This window comes from Lineus longissimus, chromosome 18 (genome assembly GCF_910592395.1).
Source record: "Lineus longissimus chromosome 18, tnLinLong1.2, whole genome shotgun sequence".
In the NCBI taxonomy this organism is placed as follows: domain Eukaryota; kingdom Metazoa; phylum Nemertea; class Pilidiophora; order Heteronemertea; family Lineidae; genus Lineus; species Lineus longissimus.
In genome coordinates, this window is record NC_088325.1 from 766,911 (window position 1) to 786,592 (window position 19,682).

Below are 19,682 nucleotides of genomic sequence, written 5' to 3' on the forward strand. Positions count from 1 at the left end.
GTGCACACTCCATCCCACACGTTCGAATAAAGAGGCACATCCTTGAAAATGTTCCGTTCTCCATTGCACGTCAGTGAGAAAATGCTCTCCCGGTTGAAGAAAAAAAATTCCTGGCGTCAAAGTTCCTTACAAGTTGAAAATAACTTATATATTCTTTGCAAATCAACTCGTCGCGTTGTCTATTTCACGATGTCCAATCCACAACCGCTAGAAAATAAGATCACAATAAGATGAAATTAGGCGTCTAATTGTCGTTAGCAACCATTGCATAGCAACAGTGAACACGTGTGCCAAAGTGAATAAGTTACAATCGAAATTTCCGCGCGTGAATGTTAAGAACTACAGGTAACAATGTTTCCAATACTTCACTAAGCTTGTGCGCGCGCGCGCATTCCCTCGTGCTGTGATTGCGCAATCGATTTTGATAATTGAACCCGGGAAAAATAACTAAGAGTTGCCTGTTTTTTTTCTACACTGTCGCGGTCCAGTGAATTAAACCACTTAAACGATCAGTTTGATGCAGATTTGAAATTATAAATAGCTGCCGGTCTTTTGATAGCTGTTTTTACTCCATTTACGAAAGAAGACATTGCACGCAAAACAAGCCCGACCGGAATGATTTGTCAGTAATTCACTTCGAGAAATCTACCAAAGCCTGAGTGCCGTTTTAAAGTGTAAATACAACTGTACAAATGTAATCAAGGCCGCTTGGAGAGATTTCAAATTACGCGCGAAACCTCGGATTCTGTTCTGTATTCGTCAAAAATGCTAAATTTGTTGTTGATAAAGGGTATCACGCTCATTGCTAGTAACCATGGTAATTCAGGCATGAGACGGACTGTCGAAGAGTTGGAACTTGCCTACCTCTGCCAAGTTAATTGCCTAACTCAGTACACCAATGTATTGCCAATGAGAGCATTTTTACGGATCACGTGGTTGGGAGTTGAGATAGGCAGATGTCCAACTTTCTCCAGAAACGGAGTTAGGCAATTTGTTTGGGAGCGTGACAATATACTAATGAATGAGGAATAGCTAGTCGGTCTTGATTATTTTCCAATGAATGCGTAATGCCTACAACTACTGTTTTACCAGTCGGAAGCTTTCTACGAAATGAAAAGACTTATTGTTAACATCTTTCCTACATGGATGGTGAAATGCGTCTTGGATAATATTTCTTTTAAGAAAAGTAGAGATATACATGTAATATCATGTCATATTTGGCCCCACCTGGTGAATCAGTTACTCTGATTGCCGAGAGGCGCGCTGCGCGACCGAACTCGTCACAGGGCCCTTCAGTTGTCCGAGCTGATTTTTCCGCACAACCAAGAGAAATGGCCGCGAACGCAAGTTTTTAAAAAAGTTAGCGACAGTCAGACTATGTACAAACAGGGCCAGGGCGTATAGACCACTCGTTGGGAAACAATATAGGCCCCCGGGGTTAAGTTACATTGTGTTAATTGGTGAATGTACATGTACAATGCATACACCTAGGGGATTGGGTGATTGCTTCTTTAGAAAAGGTCTGAATGCAAACTATTTGACAATGCATGCTAAGTACATGTTAAACGCTCAACATAATACTGGTCAAATACATGTTAAGGTCTTTACTAGTCGGCATGCATCACTCATAGAAGCGAACCGGACGCTTGACCACAACTTGTTTACAAGTGTGGAGACGAAGATATAGGAAAAGTGAGGGTGGATACGAGAAAAGATACATTCTTCAAAGGGAATGCGTTTTCACAGTGACTTTTATAGTCTGTGGTTATATTCAGGGATATTTCCGATTTTAACAGGGATGTAAGAGTGGCCACTGTAGACGCCGGATAGGTCTGCATGCATCACAGAAGCTTGCCAGGCGTTCCGCCACAACATATTCTCCAGCCTGAAGACAACAGCAAAGCTAGGATAAGCAAGGAAGTTTTATAGTGCCTCCATCGGATAAAGAGATACGGTGGATACGACAAACAGATACATTCTTCAAAGGAATACGTTTTAATGAAGGGATACTTTCGAGTTTAAAAGGGATATAATTCGGAATACATCTGTCAATTGTGAGCGGATAAGACACGTTTTCAAACGAGGAGGTTCTATTTTACTATAATAAAACTTCTTTGCTTTTAGACAACTGCCGAATATTTTTTAAGTGAATGAACTGAGCGTTCGCAAAAAATGGCGAACTTTGTCCAGTTGGTTGTTTTGGTGGTGTTTTTCAGCTTTTATACGGGTAAGGATTCATTTTTCATAGTTTTATAGTATAACTTCTCCACCATTTTGAAAATCATCATTGTCTGTGGACTTCGTGCAGTGGGCAGTCTGCTGGCTGGTTGTCTCTGTCCCATATTGCAAGAGCATACGTCGTTGTCACCTATCCAGTAACTGTTGAATAGTGGGACTGCATCTTGCTGTGCCCGCTTACGGGGTCGGAAGATGATAGCTTGTCCTGCCCTTGTCAGCTGGAACAGTCAAGGAGGTTCCATCTATAAATCTTACTTGATAGAGGAGACCTTCTGCCGGTCATGCTCCAAAATGCTTTTGCGTCCATGCATTCTATTCTTGTAACCATTTGAATGAAGAACCAAACTTTTTGTAATCAGACTCGCTGTTCCTTAACCATCATTCCTTCCCTTCGTTTTAAGTTCTTTCCAACAAAATCACGAGCAACATCGTGACAGAAACCAAGTCGGCGGGAATGGATGGAAAACTTAGCTGTACCATCCTTTCAAGAAGTAGGTCAAAGGTACGTGGTCAGCATCGAAATTCGGCATGTTTCGTAAACCCTACGGACGGAGACATGACATCTATGGACGAAACATCTTCATCTTCAAACTATGGCTAATGTGGGGAAAAACACAACGCTATAGTGATGGATCGTACCTTCAGGTTTATTCATTTATGGTAGTGATGACTTTATTTTTTCACGGTTGCAGGTCATCTGGCAGAAAATAAACGGCGATACGGCCTCGCCGATATCTATGGATGAAGATATCACCGTCCGAAACCCGCGGCTCATGAGTGGGAAAACCAAATATGAAGTGTTGGTGACCCCAGCTGCCTCCAAAGGCTGGGTTTTCACGTTGGTGGTGCGGGCATTGCAAAGCACGGATTCTGGCACTTATCAATGCATGCTTATGATCGATGGATTAGACTTCGATTCCTATGCCAGACAGAGTGGACTTCTCATTGTACAGTGTAAGTGCGTTCCGAAAGCCATTTTATTACGATCTTTGGAGGATCTAGTTGATAACGGACTTCTTTTCGTATATCATGTATCGAAATCCGTGATTTGTTATATTGCTACGCAACAGTGATCAGTTTCAACAGTATGCGCAGGTGTACATGAGTTGTTTGGACAAAATGTCGAACCTTGACAATTAGTGAGGTTTTGCAACCACCCGTTTAGGCCCTACGGCGACGTTTCTCTATTGTGTGAGTTCACCCGAATAATAGATAAACGTCGTCGAGGGCCTAACCGGATGGTTGCAAAACCTTACTATTAAACCTCGTTCGCGACTGCTTATCGCCATGTTGATTGTTGCTCCTACGGGAACGAGAAATAACGGCTTGACTGAACTTAAATCATTTCAGCACCGCCAAGTATTGATGAAACAGCATCGACTCCTCGTCTTGATGTCACCGAGGGCACAGATGCGATCCTTAACTGCGAGGCGTCCGGAGTCCCAGCGCCGAAGATATCGTGGTCGAGACCCAACGGTAAGCCACTCCCTGGCGGCCAAACGACGTACTACGGCAACCAGATCCTGCTGAAGAATATCGGCGACGCGGTTTCGGGGGTGTATAGGTGCAAGGCAGACAACAACGTCAGGCCACCGGCCGTCCATGACATCACAGTCCAGGTTTTCCACAAACCCAGGGTGACACCCTTTCGTCGTGCTGTTGGACAAGCGCCAGATAAAAACTACGAGGTCGAACTCGCGTGCATTATAACAGGTAAGGATTTTGATCATAAGGCCAGTGTAGAAGTAGAAAATGTCCCCTTGGAAAAGTGTCCGGCTCTAGCGTATTCTGACGGATTATGGTGTATATTGTTCTTTGGTTCCAATGACCCTCAGAGATTATATCGCTTGTTAGAATTCTTTGTTCCCGAGGACACATCTAATTTCTACACCGGCGAGATGTCAATTTAGTCCCCCTTGATATTGTCCTGCTCAATCATTCAATGATTTTTCAGGGATTTATTGCAAAAGAGACCATGCTTTTAGACCATGCTTCGTCCACCAAGTCATATTTTCATATAATATACAAATATTGCAAAAAATAACGTTGCTGCCTTCAATTTCCAGGAAGTCCACAACCGGATATGACGTGGTATAAGATCAGCGGAGATGCCCGATACGCCATCTTGGACGACAACAAGCACGAGGTTAATACTCTACTAATGCCACCAGGCGGCAGCACCAATGACGGCGATTTTATGATGACGTTACGAATTGCCAACCTGCAAATGAATGATTACGGGGAGTATTCTTGCTCGGCGAACAATATCTATGGAACGAGTAGCCAATCCGTAGAAGTGTTTTGTAAGTTGATTAGCATATTCTTTCTCAAAAAGAAAGCGTGTCTGATGTTATGTTGAGGCAACTTATTTGGAAGAATTCGCCTCTTTCCTGATCAGCGCCTCTAGTGGTGAATCTCTGTTGTGAGGCAACAAAATGGCCGACTTGATGTTTGCGACATCACTTCGTACGTGACCTCGAAATCAACAGAGCCTGAACATATCAGTATCCAATCAGCGCCACCCGTGTTGGGTCTTATTGTATTTGGCTCCCCTAGACCACTCGACCTCAATAGATGCTAATCTGCAAATAGGCGAATTCATCGATTTTACAACAGTGGCGCCATCTTTGCTTTGACAGATCTGAGCATGCGCACAGTGTTCAACAGCGATGTGCAATGAAAATATAAACTCGGTTAGTGTCAGTTCAATTCTACAACTTTTTACATGTACATGTATATATATTCTCGTCTCTGTTTTTCAGACACCCCAACTTGCCAGGGACCGCTCTGTTCACGTTCTTCGGTTGTTGGATCTGCTGACATCACGCAGCCGCTGACCGCACTAACAATAACAATGGCGGCAGTTGTTATTTCCGTATTGCACGTGTAGAAATATTGGAGCACGCCGGAATAATTGGCAGTGGAGAACACTCTATATAAGTTACCCAAAGTGTCTCCTGGCTCGTGTATGAAAACAAATTCACCGTCGAGACTCTTGCAACGAAAGGCAGCCCGTCACCAGCAGACTTGGTGACCACTGCCTTACCATGGGCACTCCATTGCGTCTCCCTTCAAGCTGCCCATGCGAGGCGAAACATTAGTGTGCTCATCAAGCCACCGCCTGGCGACACTTTGGATGTGCACAAAGCCTCGGTGTTTCTCATGCTGGTGACTTTCTTGCCGACTTGTGGATACTGACGCACAACGCCGGAAGATCGGCATGGCGACTTTTGAGGACAGCCAGTCGACATTCACAAACTTGGAACTGATCCGACACGTGATTTTTCGGACTGACTTTGAAAGATAATGCTTAATAGCGATGCTATTAAGCCGGTTGAGGTGCGTCAGCATACATATGCCTATTACACGTATGAGGTAGAGGAATGACACGCACTCCTAAACCAACTATATAGCGTGGACACAGAATCATTTAGTCTGTGTAGCTATCTCAGGGATGGTCCATGTGTGTTCAACTAAAAATATGCATTATGTTTTTGTAGGAGAGATTTTTAGCGTACAAATTATTCTTGTTCAACTTTACTGGGTACACATTTTATTATTCAAGGAAAATAAACTACATATAAGTGATTGAATAAACATTAAAAAGTTTTTGTTTTTTTCTTCTTGAAAAAATGCGGTATGGGTTTGTTTCATCAGTCCGAATTGCTGCTCCTCTTACTGATGCAATGCCTTTGATATCTTTGGCGACGTTCGTCCGTCTCGTAAAATGGCCTTTGGAGTGAAACTTTTACCGAGGCGCGTATATACTGTGTAGATGCTATTAAGCCGCTTGAAGGGTGCCAGTACAAAAGGCCTATTTTACATGTAATAGACCTATGTGAAACAGACGAACCGAAACCGGCTAAATCGCGTCTACACAGCACATTGATAGGGACCTTTACCGGGTTAAAAATACTATAATTTCCCTTGCAGCGGCATCTAAGGACGCAACCCTTCTCTAAAAAAGGTAAAACTAAGCAGACATTGCTAAGCTCGATACCTTTTATCCACAATATAACACTATTCGATGGGTTCCTGAGACGTCTCACTTTCTAAATGTGAAAATCCAGGATTTGAGACAATTTCTCGAACACCATCATATTCCAGCATGTCATTCCTATTTCGTTGATCCATACCAGGCGCCACCTTGGTTTTCAACATAGCCTGGTAGAAACTGATACAGTTCTATACGTTTTAGATGTTCTACGAGGCTACCAAGATGGCGACCTGCCGGAAAAAATCAATGAACAACAATTACATCTTAGTTGAGAAGGAGACTTCGTCCTCTGACTCGTCGGAGGACTGCGCGGGATTCAAGATCAGGCCCTTCTCAGGATCCTGATCTGTCGACCTTACAGTCCCTGACACCCTCGAAGCATCATAATTTTCATTCTGCATCAGTTTATACTTAGCATCCTTCGAATCGTCGTCTGCCTCCAGCCGCGACTTCCGATTTACTTTCCAGTTTCCCCGCTTGGTGGCGTCGCTGAATGTTACAGCGGGCGTGGCCCAGTTGTTGTTGTCAATTTCCGTTGCATCCCCCTTGTTTGACGTATTTCCGCTCGATGCAGATGTAGGACGGGAGCTCACACTGCCGGTGAAGTCGGTATCGACCGTATTACTCTCAGTAGTGCGGGGACTTGCCCGCCAATCAGAGTCGCAAGGCGTGACTCGACCATTGTCAACCGAATTGTCATCTGCAACAGTGGGCGTGGCCATCACTGCCATCTCCATCTCATTATTGTTGGCCTGATACAGTCTGTCCTTACTGGATGTGCTCGGGAGTGATTGACAGCTCGATGCGGATGGGGTGGCGGAAGGCCTTACTCCGACCTCTTGTGTGGTCGCTTGACTGATTTCAGACAGTCGTCGGCTGGCACGCCGGGACGCCAAATCTTCCTCGTGCAAAATGAGTGCTTCCACTGAAAGATAGAAGACACCAAATATCAATGCAGCGCAGAAAAATAAGAAGTTTAGCCTTTACTGCGCGGAGTATAAGCGATTTCCCAGAAAAACAGTTATGCCAGTAAACGGCGTACACAAAACGCACTTGATGGCTGATCAGGCAGCTCGGCTGCAGAACGAGTAGGCCTACTTCAATCTCCAAGCCTCGCCATTATGATCGGTTGCCTGTCACACTAGCACCGTTACGGGCGTACTTTTGCTACGGAGCAAATGCTAGCTCTTGTCTCATTGGGAGATTGCGAGTACATGTACTTACGTAGGGCCCTGTTTTCCCTCTTCCGCCAGAGGATGCTCCACACCAGGCCGCCGACTAAGCAAACCGCCGCCATCGTGAAGGCGAAGATCCTGGAGGAGACGGAGACGGTTCAAAAAGCATGTTGGTGTAAATTGTGCAGCCTATACTTCTTATCTTGATCTGGAGTTGTTGCTTTTTAAAGCCATGAACGATGACACTGTATATGTTTTGGGTTGGGGGAGCGCTTGAAGTGTCACCTTCACAACCAATGCGGGCCCTGAGCAGTCGGTTACCACGCAACCTTCTCCAGCCTCTCATAGGAAGTGGGCCGTACTCGTGTCGTTCAAAAGGCATAAGGACGGATACTCTACGTTTTAGTATGTCATGTCACAGACACTTGATCACAGCAGAATCGTTCAATAAAGACTGCCATGTAAATGCCGATGTACATATTTGGGATGTCCTAGGATAGATTGTCTGGGAAACAAAGTATGACATGACTACATACCAAAACCACTCCATGGTACTGTATCACAGAAGACTATCAATAATACGGCGTCAATTAGCAGGAGGGGACGCTCTCATCTTCTTTACAGACTTCCTATCCTAAAACGAAGATTGTCATTTACCGGGGTGATTTACCAGTTTGAAACTACCAGGAGTTTTAACTGAAAACGCCATTTTAGGATATACATGTAACCTTGTTTATAACTGGATACTCGTTTTCAGGTGAACTCGTAATAAAATGTACATTGCTTGGCATGGTAGAATGTCACCTCTAGTCCTGTCTGGACACGAGGCCCGCTGGAAGTGGACCTAGTATCCAGGCTATGTGAGACATTGATCGAGTCCATATCAAGCACTGTACATTAGATTGAAATTTTACCTGGGGACGAGTCTTTGTTGTAAACTGACTGTACGGGTGTGACAAGTGCAATGCATTGGAAACCAGTACAGGGATCTAAGTTTTGAGGCCTGAAACGATTCTTGGAATGAACAGAATAGAGAAATCAGAGGAAAGTCAAAAACATAAAATCTTAACTTACGAAAATCTTGCATGGACGCGTCCTCGGCTTACACAGACTTAACAGGTGCGATACACAGGCCTAATTAAGAACAGTCCCTTCTTCGCCGTAGGTAAACTATAAATCAACAGCTTTGGACGCCAAGGCCTATAGGCTTTAAGTTGAAAAAACGTGTTGTACTATTATAAAGTGAACCTACATTCTCGCATAGGTATTTATACATGTGTATGCTTTGAAGTCATTCAGGCTACGAATGGCGGTTAATATTGTGGACACTTGTTCGCCTTGTCATGCATGATGCGTTCATAGTCAACAAAACACACTCCAAGTTTTCTGGGTTAGGTCGGCGTTGTTCAAACCTTACAATCAGTATGAAAGACATCATGCCATATGACTCAGCGTGACTCAATTGAATATCATGAATTTAGCACTCGAACTTTGTGTCTTGTTGTCCAATGTAAGATTTTTGATAAGGTATAACAAATTAACGAAAGAGTACAAAACGTTTAAGTCGAGGATGGCCATTTTTTCTGGGGCATCCCTTTCAAAATGCCATTATAGACGGCAGGGGGGTAACGTGGGGTTTTTTTTGGGGGGGGTTATAATCGGATATCAAAACGATGTAGGTTATCATCCGACTTACACTCTAACCCCGGTCAGCTTTCCTGAAACCTTTCAGAAGACCGCAGATGAGCTGCTGAACCAGAACTGGAATCTGAGCATGTCTGACCAGTACTCATTGTCAGCTGGGTTGAGGGAGGCGAGTTAGAAAAAAGAGACACCTGCCTCGAGTCTCACGCCCACAGTGGCTATCGAACCAGCGTGCTCTTGACTTCAAGACGAGAGTCCGAGCCACTGTCACTGACTGAGGCTCAGCCTGACTGAGGGGGTTCAATTGGTGCTGGTATCCAGGTTTCAGGGCCTAAGGCGGGGATGCACTAGGCCTGCATTTGCCCCCATTTCCCACACACACCCAAAACGCACTTAAAGAGCAGCAGAGAAGGCCTACCTCTCGAAGTACTGCTTTTTATCAGCCGAGGAAGAGTTGGATTATCATTCCAAGATGCCAGGAAAAGGCATTCAGGTTGGCCCTCACATTTTTAACCTGATCGTTCAGAATGCCGTGGTGACCATTCATTAAGAAGGAGGGGTTTTATTGACAGCAGCATGATACTCACCTGTTCCGAATGTACATGTATCTAAAAGCATTATCTATGTCCCCGGTGGTAAATAAACACCTGAACTAACACCTGTTGCCCAGCGTATTTGAGGCATAAAATAATATTCATGTCATAGCTTCATGCAATGATGAGATAGCACGTGGCCAGTGGTTTTCACAGGTAGTTTCATAACACTATCGTGGGTTCGGTCATTCCTGGACCGTACGCGCCAAAATAGCTGATAGAACTTCATTATTGTTTCGCGGATATTCTATTCTAGGACATTTCAAACGGAATAATGTTTACAGATTAGAGAGAGTCTTCGAAGAGAAGCCAGGCTGGCCAGATTAAGTTACACCAGTCGCCGATATGTATAGTATTTGTGTATCGGTCCGCACAACTGCATACTCCCCAGTAATCTTGTCCCCAGGTAAACATCCAATTCAATGTATATGTACAGTGCTTGATATGGACTCAATGGCCTGGATACTATTATAGACCTTACATGGTCACTTTCAAGCAGGCCTTGTGTCCAGGTAGGAAGTGAAATTCGACCATGCCACGCGATGTACATGTTATTACACTTCTACCTGAAGACGGGTATTTGTTTGTAAAGTAAGGTATTGGCGGATTAACTCGATGTGAATACGTACATGTATATAAACAGAACTGCAAACTTTCAAATTCAATTACAAATTCCAAATCTTTAACGATGAGCGAAGGCCTTTAAGTTGATGCCCAAAAACCTTTTCCGGTGTTACACGGGGTGATGCAATTTACTAAAACAACAACATTTTACAAAATGTCTTTTTATTACATAAATATTAATTGTTTTACACAAAATGTGTTCATATTCCTTTCATAATTTTTTTAATCGCCTTTTATAAAAAGCGATGAAATGTTCTGGGTTTTTTTATCATGCAACACTTGTTGTCCTTTTTTGAGCAGCAGTGTCTAACCTACAACGCCGTCAAAAAACCAGATGCGGATTTCTCATGAAATAGACAATAGTCCTATTCATATTTTGGCATGGACGGATGAACGTGTAAAAGTGTAGAACAAACTAAGACGCACTGAGTAGAATAATAGCGAGGTTGATATTTTTATCCAAGAACAAAAACGAGGACGAAGTTGGTTTTTTGTGATAGACCACTTCAAGTCAATTAGGTTGTTTTATTTCATTCTTTGTTCTTGGCAAACAATAAAGTCACAAAATTTTATTTCATTTCTGACCACTCGTTATCGTTATTGGATCAAAATCTAAACCTCTCTAACATTTTGGCTATTCCCGCAAGGGTTGCATTTAGGTCGGGAACAATGGCAAACCGTCCGAACTACGTCACAAAATTTGCCCTGCCATCTACCGGCCGACGGTGAACTACAAAATACCCGAATGTCGGACATCTTTGTTCTCAAATTAAGTCATTATAACAAAAATAGATCGTCGGTACGGCCTCAGACAGTCTCTTCCAGTCTGTCATCGTACGCAACATTATCATAGCCTCTGTCAAGCAATCCCTGTTCCGAGAGTTTCCGAGTGAGTACCTCATAATCTGTCTCTTCGATCACAACGCCCTCTTTCGGCGCAACAATATTTGTCTGTGTGTCAATCGTCATCAGTGAACTCCCGATTCCCGAACTGTTCTCACTCGATGTCTCGACAATGATTCTATTTTTGGGCGCGTATGGTCCACTTACTGGCCCCATAGGCCTCATTTCTATCACTGACCCAGTGTCTGATTCTAGATCGGGTTCCATCCGGGTCCTTGTACCGTCTGTTGGGGTCAGGGACCTCTCATATTCGTGCACGCGCGCGGAAACATGCACTTGTGCCCCATGTTTGCTGGTTTGGCCGCCAGGCGTGGTAATCCCGTGTCTCTGTTTATGTTTTCCGTGATCGCTGCCTCGAAGAAGCATTCCACCAGGCGGAACTCCCTTCCTTACCTGGTATCTTGGCGAATCTTTTGGGCTGTCATAACTTTGATTATTCCGAATCTCACGGCCAGGCGGCGCATTTCCAACTGCATTTTTATCCTCAATATAATTACCACCACTTGACTTAGCAATTCCACTAGATGGCGCACCATGCACTAGGCTTCTCTGGTCAATAGCCGCACCATTGCTCGGTGTCTTTTCACCGTACAATTCACCCATTTGCTGCTCAGCATCAGCCAACTTTGAAAGTCGTCCCTCCTCGCTCACGGGGAATAAAGGTGGCAGCTTGACGACACTAGAGGCGCTAGTAGTCCGCGTCCTCTTCCGCTTCATGGTATCCTTCTGACCTTTCGTTGAACTCGGCTTGACACTTCTCCGCCGCTCATTGGCCAATTTTCGCGCCTTCTCCTCAGCGATGTGGGCGGCTTCATCGTTATCCTTTTGGTTCGCCTTCTCGTAGTGTCGGCTCATACAGATGCAGGCTATGAGGCCGAATATCAGGGCCACGCCGCCCATCACGATGGCAAAGATCCTGAAACAAGAAAGAAGTGCCAGTGCACATTTAGGGATAAGTCAGTCAAACTGTGCTCTCTTCAGCGACGTTTAGCGAGGTTTATTATTTTGTGAAGGGGGAAGAAGTTAAAACCGAGAAGTCGCTACTATTTATGTCGTTCAAATGTAAGACTCTTTTGAGTAATCGGCGACAACTCGTGTTTGTGGAAGGTGACCGCGTGAAATCCAATGAAAACCATGCGAAATCAGATAGACATTTGTCTCCTCCAGACTTACCAGTACCATGCGATCTCGCCGCCCCACGTGACCATGTGATCGTAGAATAAATCCATCCTGTGTTCTGAAAAAATAGAAAAAGTACATTTTCGTATTCATGAGCATCAGTCATGAACATTTCTCAGATCTGACGTTGATAGACACATTCGGACCCTGGTAGATTGAACGGAGGTAATTCATATCTCAATACATGTACTGTAATCGGTCGACATACATCGCATTTGTCTGGGGGAGGGGTTCGGGATGGGAGAGACAATCACATTTCCCGGGTCTTGCCAGTATTGTTTCATTCCACTTTTAGATGCACAACTCCCAAGAAAACACTACAGAAGTGGCACTTTAGTTTGAGCTCGTTTCTTCTCTTGTTAGGCAAATTTCTCGAACCCTTACGAAGTGTTCGAAACGACGTAGCGATGCCTGCCTGGTACCGAAAAATCACCGACCCGAGCGGATAATGTTATCATTCTTCTCGTGCGTGAACTTGCGCCGGCGTTGAGCAGTGCTGTTTTTGGGCCGTCAGGGCAGGGTGTCTTAAGGTTTTGACACAGTCACTTGGTGAAACCACTGTGGCATGCCTTGCGCGTGTGGCCAAGTCACTAGTGTTAACAGTTCCCCCCCGCTATCCGAAGTACAATATTAAGCAAAGTGGCGAGTGTTTGTCACTCATTATGAATGCTTTCATTGACTACACACGCACGTAGCATTTTTCTGTAAACATGTGCTAGTACAGTATGTATGAGAAGTTTGCCAAGGTAGAGCTCTGGACACTCTCTGACTTGAGTGGCTCGAGTATTCGCCTTGAACTTACGAACAAAACTATCATCTGATATCGTTGAAGCCAAAACCTCCCCTGTTTATACTTTGTAAGAGACGAAGCAGAGTTTTTCCTTGAATTCACGAAGAAGAGTACCATTCATCACTTAGTCAAAACGTCCCCTTGTTAAAAAGGTCCGGTGGTTATAAGAGGCAAAGCGTCCCTGCATTGAGATTCGGTCCGACTAGATGTACAGTTTACCATCAAAGGAATTTATCATTTGCAAATAGTAAGATGTTTGGCACAGGTTTCGCAACCCTTACGAATAGCCACGAACGTCAAACGAAATCCGATATACAAGTTTGTAAGTGTACTGCACTGATGATTTATCGGCGACTGTTACAAAAATCCCAATTATAAGTCAGGAGATGCATTACGAGTATCGTGTACATGAATTAGCACATAACAATATAACACCACAGACCTTCGTTATTGTAACTTCGTTTGGGTAGCGAAACCCGCCTGTTGAAGGCCTGGTCAAAGGCAGAGCTATAGCCTTCGAGTAACCAGACTGAGACAAGACCACCATTGATTTTTTAAGCTTTTTAGCAGCTAAATTGCCAATGTTTGACCGCGTCGCATCTGATAGTGCGTGGGGTTGTAAATCTGAAATGTTGATATGATATTCCAAAGAGCCGGGCAAGTAAATGGTGAAAAGTAAGCCTGACCACGGAATTTTTTGGATAATCGACAATGAACAGACGTTGATATTTCCACTCTTTACAGCCAACGAGCAGAAAAATCTCAAAACACGCCCCCTATTGCCAAATTATCAAAATCCAAAATTAATTTTTTTTCATCAAATGATATCTTTATATCTGTAGACTTGCCACACCAAATATCTTTTCAATACCACTCCAAATATGCACTTGACAGTTAAAAACATACTCGCGTCTAATTGATAGGTCTGTGACCTCCAACCTATGAATATTCAATGGTGGTCTTGTCCTGCTGCATGGACCAAAATAGAAAAACGTACCGTATCACTCACCTGTTAATGTATCCACCTCTGTGTATCATATTCCCTCTAGTATTTCATTATTCCATCGTAAACTGGACATCAGGGCAAAATATAGCTATAATTCTCGCCAAAGCATTCAGTAGCCAAGTCCGTGAAACACATATCTACATAAATGGCCATATAAGTGAAAAACACATATGCTATTGTAAGTAGCTAGCATGGCTTAGCGCGTGGGGTCTAAGCAAGTTGCATAATATGTAGGCCTACATTCAACTTAGTTAGCTTTGGTTAAATGCTCCTTTGACGTAATTAGGGGTTAAAAATATATTGCTTTTCATTAGGCCTAGACACACAGTTTAGTAGTCCATTCCGCGTCCTGTTGCCAAGCATCGCTTACTGTTGATTTGGTGGTGTGACTGGTTTTTCGAAAACTTGTTTACATTTCAAATGTTGTTAAATTTGGGAGTGGACACTTGTCACAATTAGACACGAGACATTTGTCAGGGTCAACATCAGGGTCAGACCAAAGAAGCTACAGTTCCTTGGCCAGAGGTAGGCCCATTAGTAGGGAGTATAATGAGCATCATAACCAAAGCAGTTACCGTGGAACCCAGGTCGGCGACCACCCCGGTAACACGACCACTCCGGTACCCAGACCACGACCAATGGATTGGGCGATCCTAATGACCAAATTCACCCTTCTAACCCAACCAAAGGGCTTAATCGCCGTGAAAAGACGAATGCTGCCATGATTTCTGTTATTGAGAAATTGATCGTGGCAAATTTATCGTGGCAAATTTATCATTCTACAGATAAAAACAAATTTCAAGTCCAAATATTTTTTCACTTGTTTTTTTCTGCTCAAAATGAAGAAACATCATCAACCAAAAAACAATTTTGGTATTGAAAATTTTTCAAAATTTTGAACTGATGAAAAAATTCAACTCTGAAGGATGAAAAAATTTCTGAGTCCAAACTTTTTTCAATACAGATGCAATCTCCAAGCCACGCCATTTGTTACAGTTCCTCAGTGAGACTAGCACTAAACCGGAAGAGAACAAATTTTGTTCTCTTCCGGTTTCAGGGGAAAATCTGGAGCGCCTCCTCTCGTCGTAGATTTGTACAGAGATACGCCGGTGTAAGACAAAAGCAAAACCTTTATGACAGCGAGGCAAAATTTGAATCGATCGACTCCTGCTGATTTCGTCTCGATCGACAGTACCTCGATCTGTTGGTCACAATAATTCCACTATAGCACTCGTACGTATTGTAAAACGAGTGCGAAATGTTCGTGGTTAATACAACCTGATCACAAGTTCAATGTGACAAAACTGTGACCGTTCCAAGGTCATTTACAGCATGTCCTTCTCAATTTCAACACCAGCGGATTTCGTCTCGACCTTGTCACCTCTGAAGGTCACGACAACCCCACTGTGATCATTATGCGGGTCGTTGTTATACAACGCAATGTACTTAATAGCTCCCTTGAAGCAAGGCAGGCGCTTCCTGACCTTGAAGAGTACAGCGAGGATGATGAATATGCTGAGGATGAGGGCCCCGGCGGAGAGGCTAATCCGTAAGGCCCGTTGTTTCCCGCCGCGGTTGTCTTCGGGATCGGCGCAGAAGAGCTCGTACTCTGGGATGTCGTCCATCATACGTCCGGCCAAATGTCTCGGCGACGCGCACCTGAAAAAGGAAGGTGATTTTAGTTGCTTTGTATGCATACCGATCGAAAGATACACGACTACACTTTGGGTCAACGCTAATCGAATCTATTAGGTGTCAAAAAGGTTTTAGTAGAGTATATAATCGGTGCTTCTACCAGGTGTCTAAAATGTTGGAAGAGTAAATGACTGGTGTTTCTACAAGATGTCCAAAAGGTTTGCGAAGAGAATGTTTGAGAAGATTTCACTACAACTTTAAGTGCATACTGATGGCAGTAAATACTAAGTACAAATTTTAAGTAAAAAGTTTTGACTCGTTTTTATGCAGAACACCCATTGTCATCGACATTATACCACTTACCGTAGATCCATCTCAAACGTGTAGTTCTTCATCCACCGACAGGTGCAATCACAGCGCCACTTGTTTCCGGTGACAGAGAGTGTAAACAACTTCTCCCATGGCAGCAGCTGTCGGTCGAGTACGGACAAGCTATTGTTGCTTAAATCTACGTTTCTGAGTTTGTGGAAGCTCATGAAGAACAGCGTGGGGGGTAATGACGTCAACTTTGGGTTGTTGGATATGTTTACATTTGCTAAATTTGGTAAATTGTCAAAAGCGCCCGCCTCAACGTTCTGTAAGTTTGCCATATTGGAGAGTACCAGGTTTACCAGCTGGTTATGTGTGTGCGGAAAATCGCCCTTCGCTAAATTCGTTATGGGGTTCCCACCCATGTTCAGGGACGTCAAAGACAAGAGGTCATCCAATGCCTCGACTGGAACATCCGTGAGCTGGTTATCCGAAATATCCAGTTTCTCAACATTTTTCAAGTTGTACAGCGCCATCTTTTGAACACTTTTCAAAGCGTTCTTGTTCAGGGTCAAGGTCACTAAATTTTCCATTGGGTAGAAGCTTTTGTCTCCTATCGTCTGCAACTGGTTGCTATGGAGAAACAGATACCACAGGTTCTCAACGCCATTAAAATGGCGGTGTTGGATGCTTTTCAGTTTGTTATTATTCAGCCACAAATATTTTAATGTTTTTAATCCCGCGAACGAGTCTGTGTCTATTGATTCGATTTCGTTATGCGACAAGTCCAGTTCCTCCAGTTTCTTCAGGAACATCCCATTAAAAGCCAATTCGCCTATTCTTCTTAGTTTATTATAGCTCAAGTCCAAGTTTTCTAACACAGAAAGTGATGAAAATTCCTGCTTTACAAGGTCGGATATCAAGTTTTGCGACAGGTTGAGCTTGACTAATTTTGGAACGCCATCGAAAGCATCCCATTCAATGTTTAGAATCCGGTTCTTCTCCAGTTTGTATTCATCTAAGTTCGGTAGGTCTATTCGTGCAACAGTGTCGAGATTATTATCATTGAGATAAAGGTATTCAGTCCCCTTCCATATTTTACTCTCACTCGGGAATTCCGTCAGTTCTATTCCTGAACAGTCTGTTTCGAAAGCCACACAGAAACATCCATCGGGACAAATACCCTTGGCAGGGACCGCGATGGCGTAGAAAACGCATGCGCACATGAAAAGTGTTGTTCTGGCGGCCATTTTTATTTCGTTGCCTTGGTGATGCTCTCTCACTATTGATTACCTGAAGAAGACAATTTGAAATTTAAATTATTTCTTCTTGTATTCAGAGAAAGATATTCCCGGATAATGAATTGTACGCTGGGAAGATCCTCGGATTAAAAAATGGTGATCCAACGTTGCGTCACATGACGGACTTGCGATACGAATGCGGTGAAGTTGCAATGCTTATTTTCCGCAGCTGCTGACCTGACGGGATATATTTCGAATGCAGGAACTCTGCAGATAACGACTGGACAAGTGTTCAATCTCACGGGCAGCAAAGGACGGCCAATGGTGACCCGAAACGGGACATACTACACCTCAATCGAACTCCATAGAAGACTAAAATTGCAATGGCGGATTTCCCGGTTTAAGATGTGCAAGGAATTACATTTCAACGCCTGGCGGAAAAAGGTCAGAGTCAAAAGTGAAAATGATATCACCAATTAATTAGTCACAATTAAATATATACTTAGGACTAATGCGTTTCCAAAAATACCTACCATGTCAAGAGAGTACACGTTAAAGAGACTTTGGAACCTGGTTATCTTTAAAGGTACCGTACTTTATTGTGATTTGGATAACTGTGCGACGAAACAGACCAATGGCATTGCCTGGTGTCAATGGAGGGCGGAATAGGTTTCCAAAGCACTGTACTCTATGCGAGGTCCCAAGCCAAACTCTGCGCGTTTCGGGAAATCACTTCTTATAGTGTCGTCTTCTGACGGCGGTTTTTGGGGCGGGACTTGACTTTCTGGCGGCAGTTTTTATCACATCGTTTTTATCAAGGAACCCCTTCTTTAGGATTCCCACACAATAACAATACTGACCCAATACCCCGACTATATAATGTTCAACACTAGAAGTGATATTCATCTTGCAATATCTTATCAATTGTCGTTAGTCTATTTGCAATCTGATAATGGGACATAGTGATTTATACACTACAATGTCTATCCAACTGGTGTCACAAGTCAAACTGATTCCTGATCAAGGGTTCAACAGTCCGGAGGTACTGCAACGAATTGAGCTGGGAGCATGGGAACATTTGTATTCGCCTTACCGAACAAGACGTTTCACGAAGGTGTAGGCTTACTCGTATACTAAAGTTTCCCCGGCAGCGCTCAGGGGTCATGGAGGGCCTCATGCGCATCTCGATTCCGAAGACTCTGGCATGACTGACGGACTTGATGGCCTGCACTAAAGCGTCCCTCTGCTGTCATTTGAACCAAGTGACTAGCCGTGAGCAAATGCGAGACATCGAGATACTTCATCTTTTTTTGCGAGAAACACTCAATCTGTCTTCTGAGCACGAGCCCGGGAAGAATACCGCCCAGGAATGGTCATAGGCCAACTTTAAAGCAAATCTTCTAGTAAAATCCATTTCGAAAGCTAAAGTAAAATTACCTTAATTGAATTATCACAGAGGGACTTCCATTCCTACGACGTTTTCCCTTCGCCAAGTTTGCTTGAAGCTAGTTTCGTTCGTATGTCCTTATTGTGTAATGGCGTTGTCTACAAAAGCCGTTGACCAGCGAGGACAAGTTATCAAGATGATATACTAAAAGGTCAGCCTGATAACATATAGTTTGTGTTGTATTTTAAGTATTGACCGTATAGACACCACCATTTTGGCACGGACTTGTTGAAAGTGTCGACATGTAAAGGAATCAATCCCATTTTGGCCACGGCAGTGCATTTCATTTTGCGATCAGAGGGAAATGGGCCAATCAAAATTACTTTTCCGGATCAAAGTAATTGAATCGGTTGTCCTTCTCAACAAGATAACAACCTAATCTGGCCAACCTGTGTCCTTGACTATGTCCGCCCTTTAATAACTGGCTGGTACATCAAAACTGAATCGGCTATACACCGGCAGGGGACATGTATAAGACATCATTTTGATATAAATAATTCACTTTATTTTGCGATTTCATATACATGTACATTTCATTGGCAAATGTACAGGCTACATGATCTTCAACATGCCCATTCATGACCTAGAGACAGTGAAATGGATCTAGTGCATCATTATATGTAGGTCCATGGTAAAATATTAAAAAAACATGAGCGTACCATTTTGCTAGATTGCTTTGACTGGCGATCTATATTCTGTCTATTCTAGGCAGTAAGAATATCACAGCGTTTAATATCACAGTTCTGCATGTATCTCTATCTTTCTGACAACAATTTTTGAATTTAAGATTCAAGCATCCTGGTCAGTTGGCGACAGACCAATTGCTACTCAGGAAAAAACATGGCGTGATCTAGTCTGCAGCCAATCAAAATACCTTTTGCAATCGTATCCACTCCACGTG

At 43.5% G+C, this 19,682-nt stretch overlaps 3 protein-coding genes across 4 annotated transcripts; 1 reads left to right on the forward strand and 2 right to left on the reverse strand.

The window, feature by feature from the left end:
* Positions 1-1,651: 1,651 nt before the first annotated feature.
* Positions 1,652-5,686, forward strand: LOC135502509 (lachesin-like). Its single transcript, XM_064795418.1, has 6 exons — positions 1,652-2,227; positions 2,640-2,740; positions 2,931-3,192; positions 3,589-3,951; positions 4,305-4,541; positions 5,001-5,686. The coding sequence occupies exons 1-6, from the start codon at positions 2,173-2,175 to the stop codon at positions 5,126-5,128; spliced, it is 1,146 nt and encodes a 381-aa protein (XP_064651488.1). The 5' UTR covers positions 1,652-2,172; the 3' UTR covers positions 5,129-5,686.
* A 103-nt stretch (positions 5,687-5,789) lies between these two features.
* On the reverse strand, positions 5,790-9,001 carry LOC135502510 (uncharacterized). 2 transcript variants are annotated; one of them, XM_064795420.1, is made up of 4 exons: positions 8,485-9,001; positions 7,947-8,039; positions 7,460-7,548; positions 5,790-7,160 (listed from the first exon to the last, which is right to left on the reverse strand). In XM_064795420.1, exons 2-4 carry the CDS (start codon positions 7,958-7,960, stop codon positions 6,493-6,495), a joined length of 771 nt encoding a protein of 256 aa, XP_064651490.1. In that variant the 5' UTR covers positions 7,961-8,039; positions 8,485-9,001; the 3' UTR covers positions 5,790-6,492. The 2 variants fall into 2 exon arrangements, with proteins under 2 accessions (XP_064651490.1, XP_064651489.1); XM_064795419.1 differs by having other exon boundaries at positions 7,947-8,044; positions 8,485-9,000.
* Positions 9,002-14,981: 5,980 nt separating this feature from the next.
* Positions 14,982-18,901, reverse strand: LOC135502278 (leucine-rich repeat neuronal protein 1-like). Its single transcript, XM_064794976.1, has 3 exons — positions 18,772-18,901; positions 16,148-17,386; positions 14,982-15,808 (listed from the first exon to the last, which is right to left on the reverse strand). Exons 2-3 carry the CDS (start codon positions 17,341-17,343, stop codon positions 15,475-15,477), a joined length of 1,530 nt encoding a protein of 509 aa, XP_064651046.1. The 5' UTR covers positions 17,344-17,386; positions 18,772-18,901; the 3' UTR covers positions 14,982-15,474.
* Between the last annotated feature and the right edge of the window lie 781 nt (positions 18,902-19,682).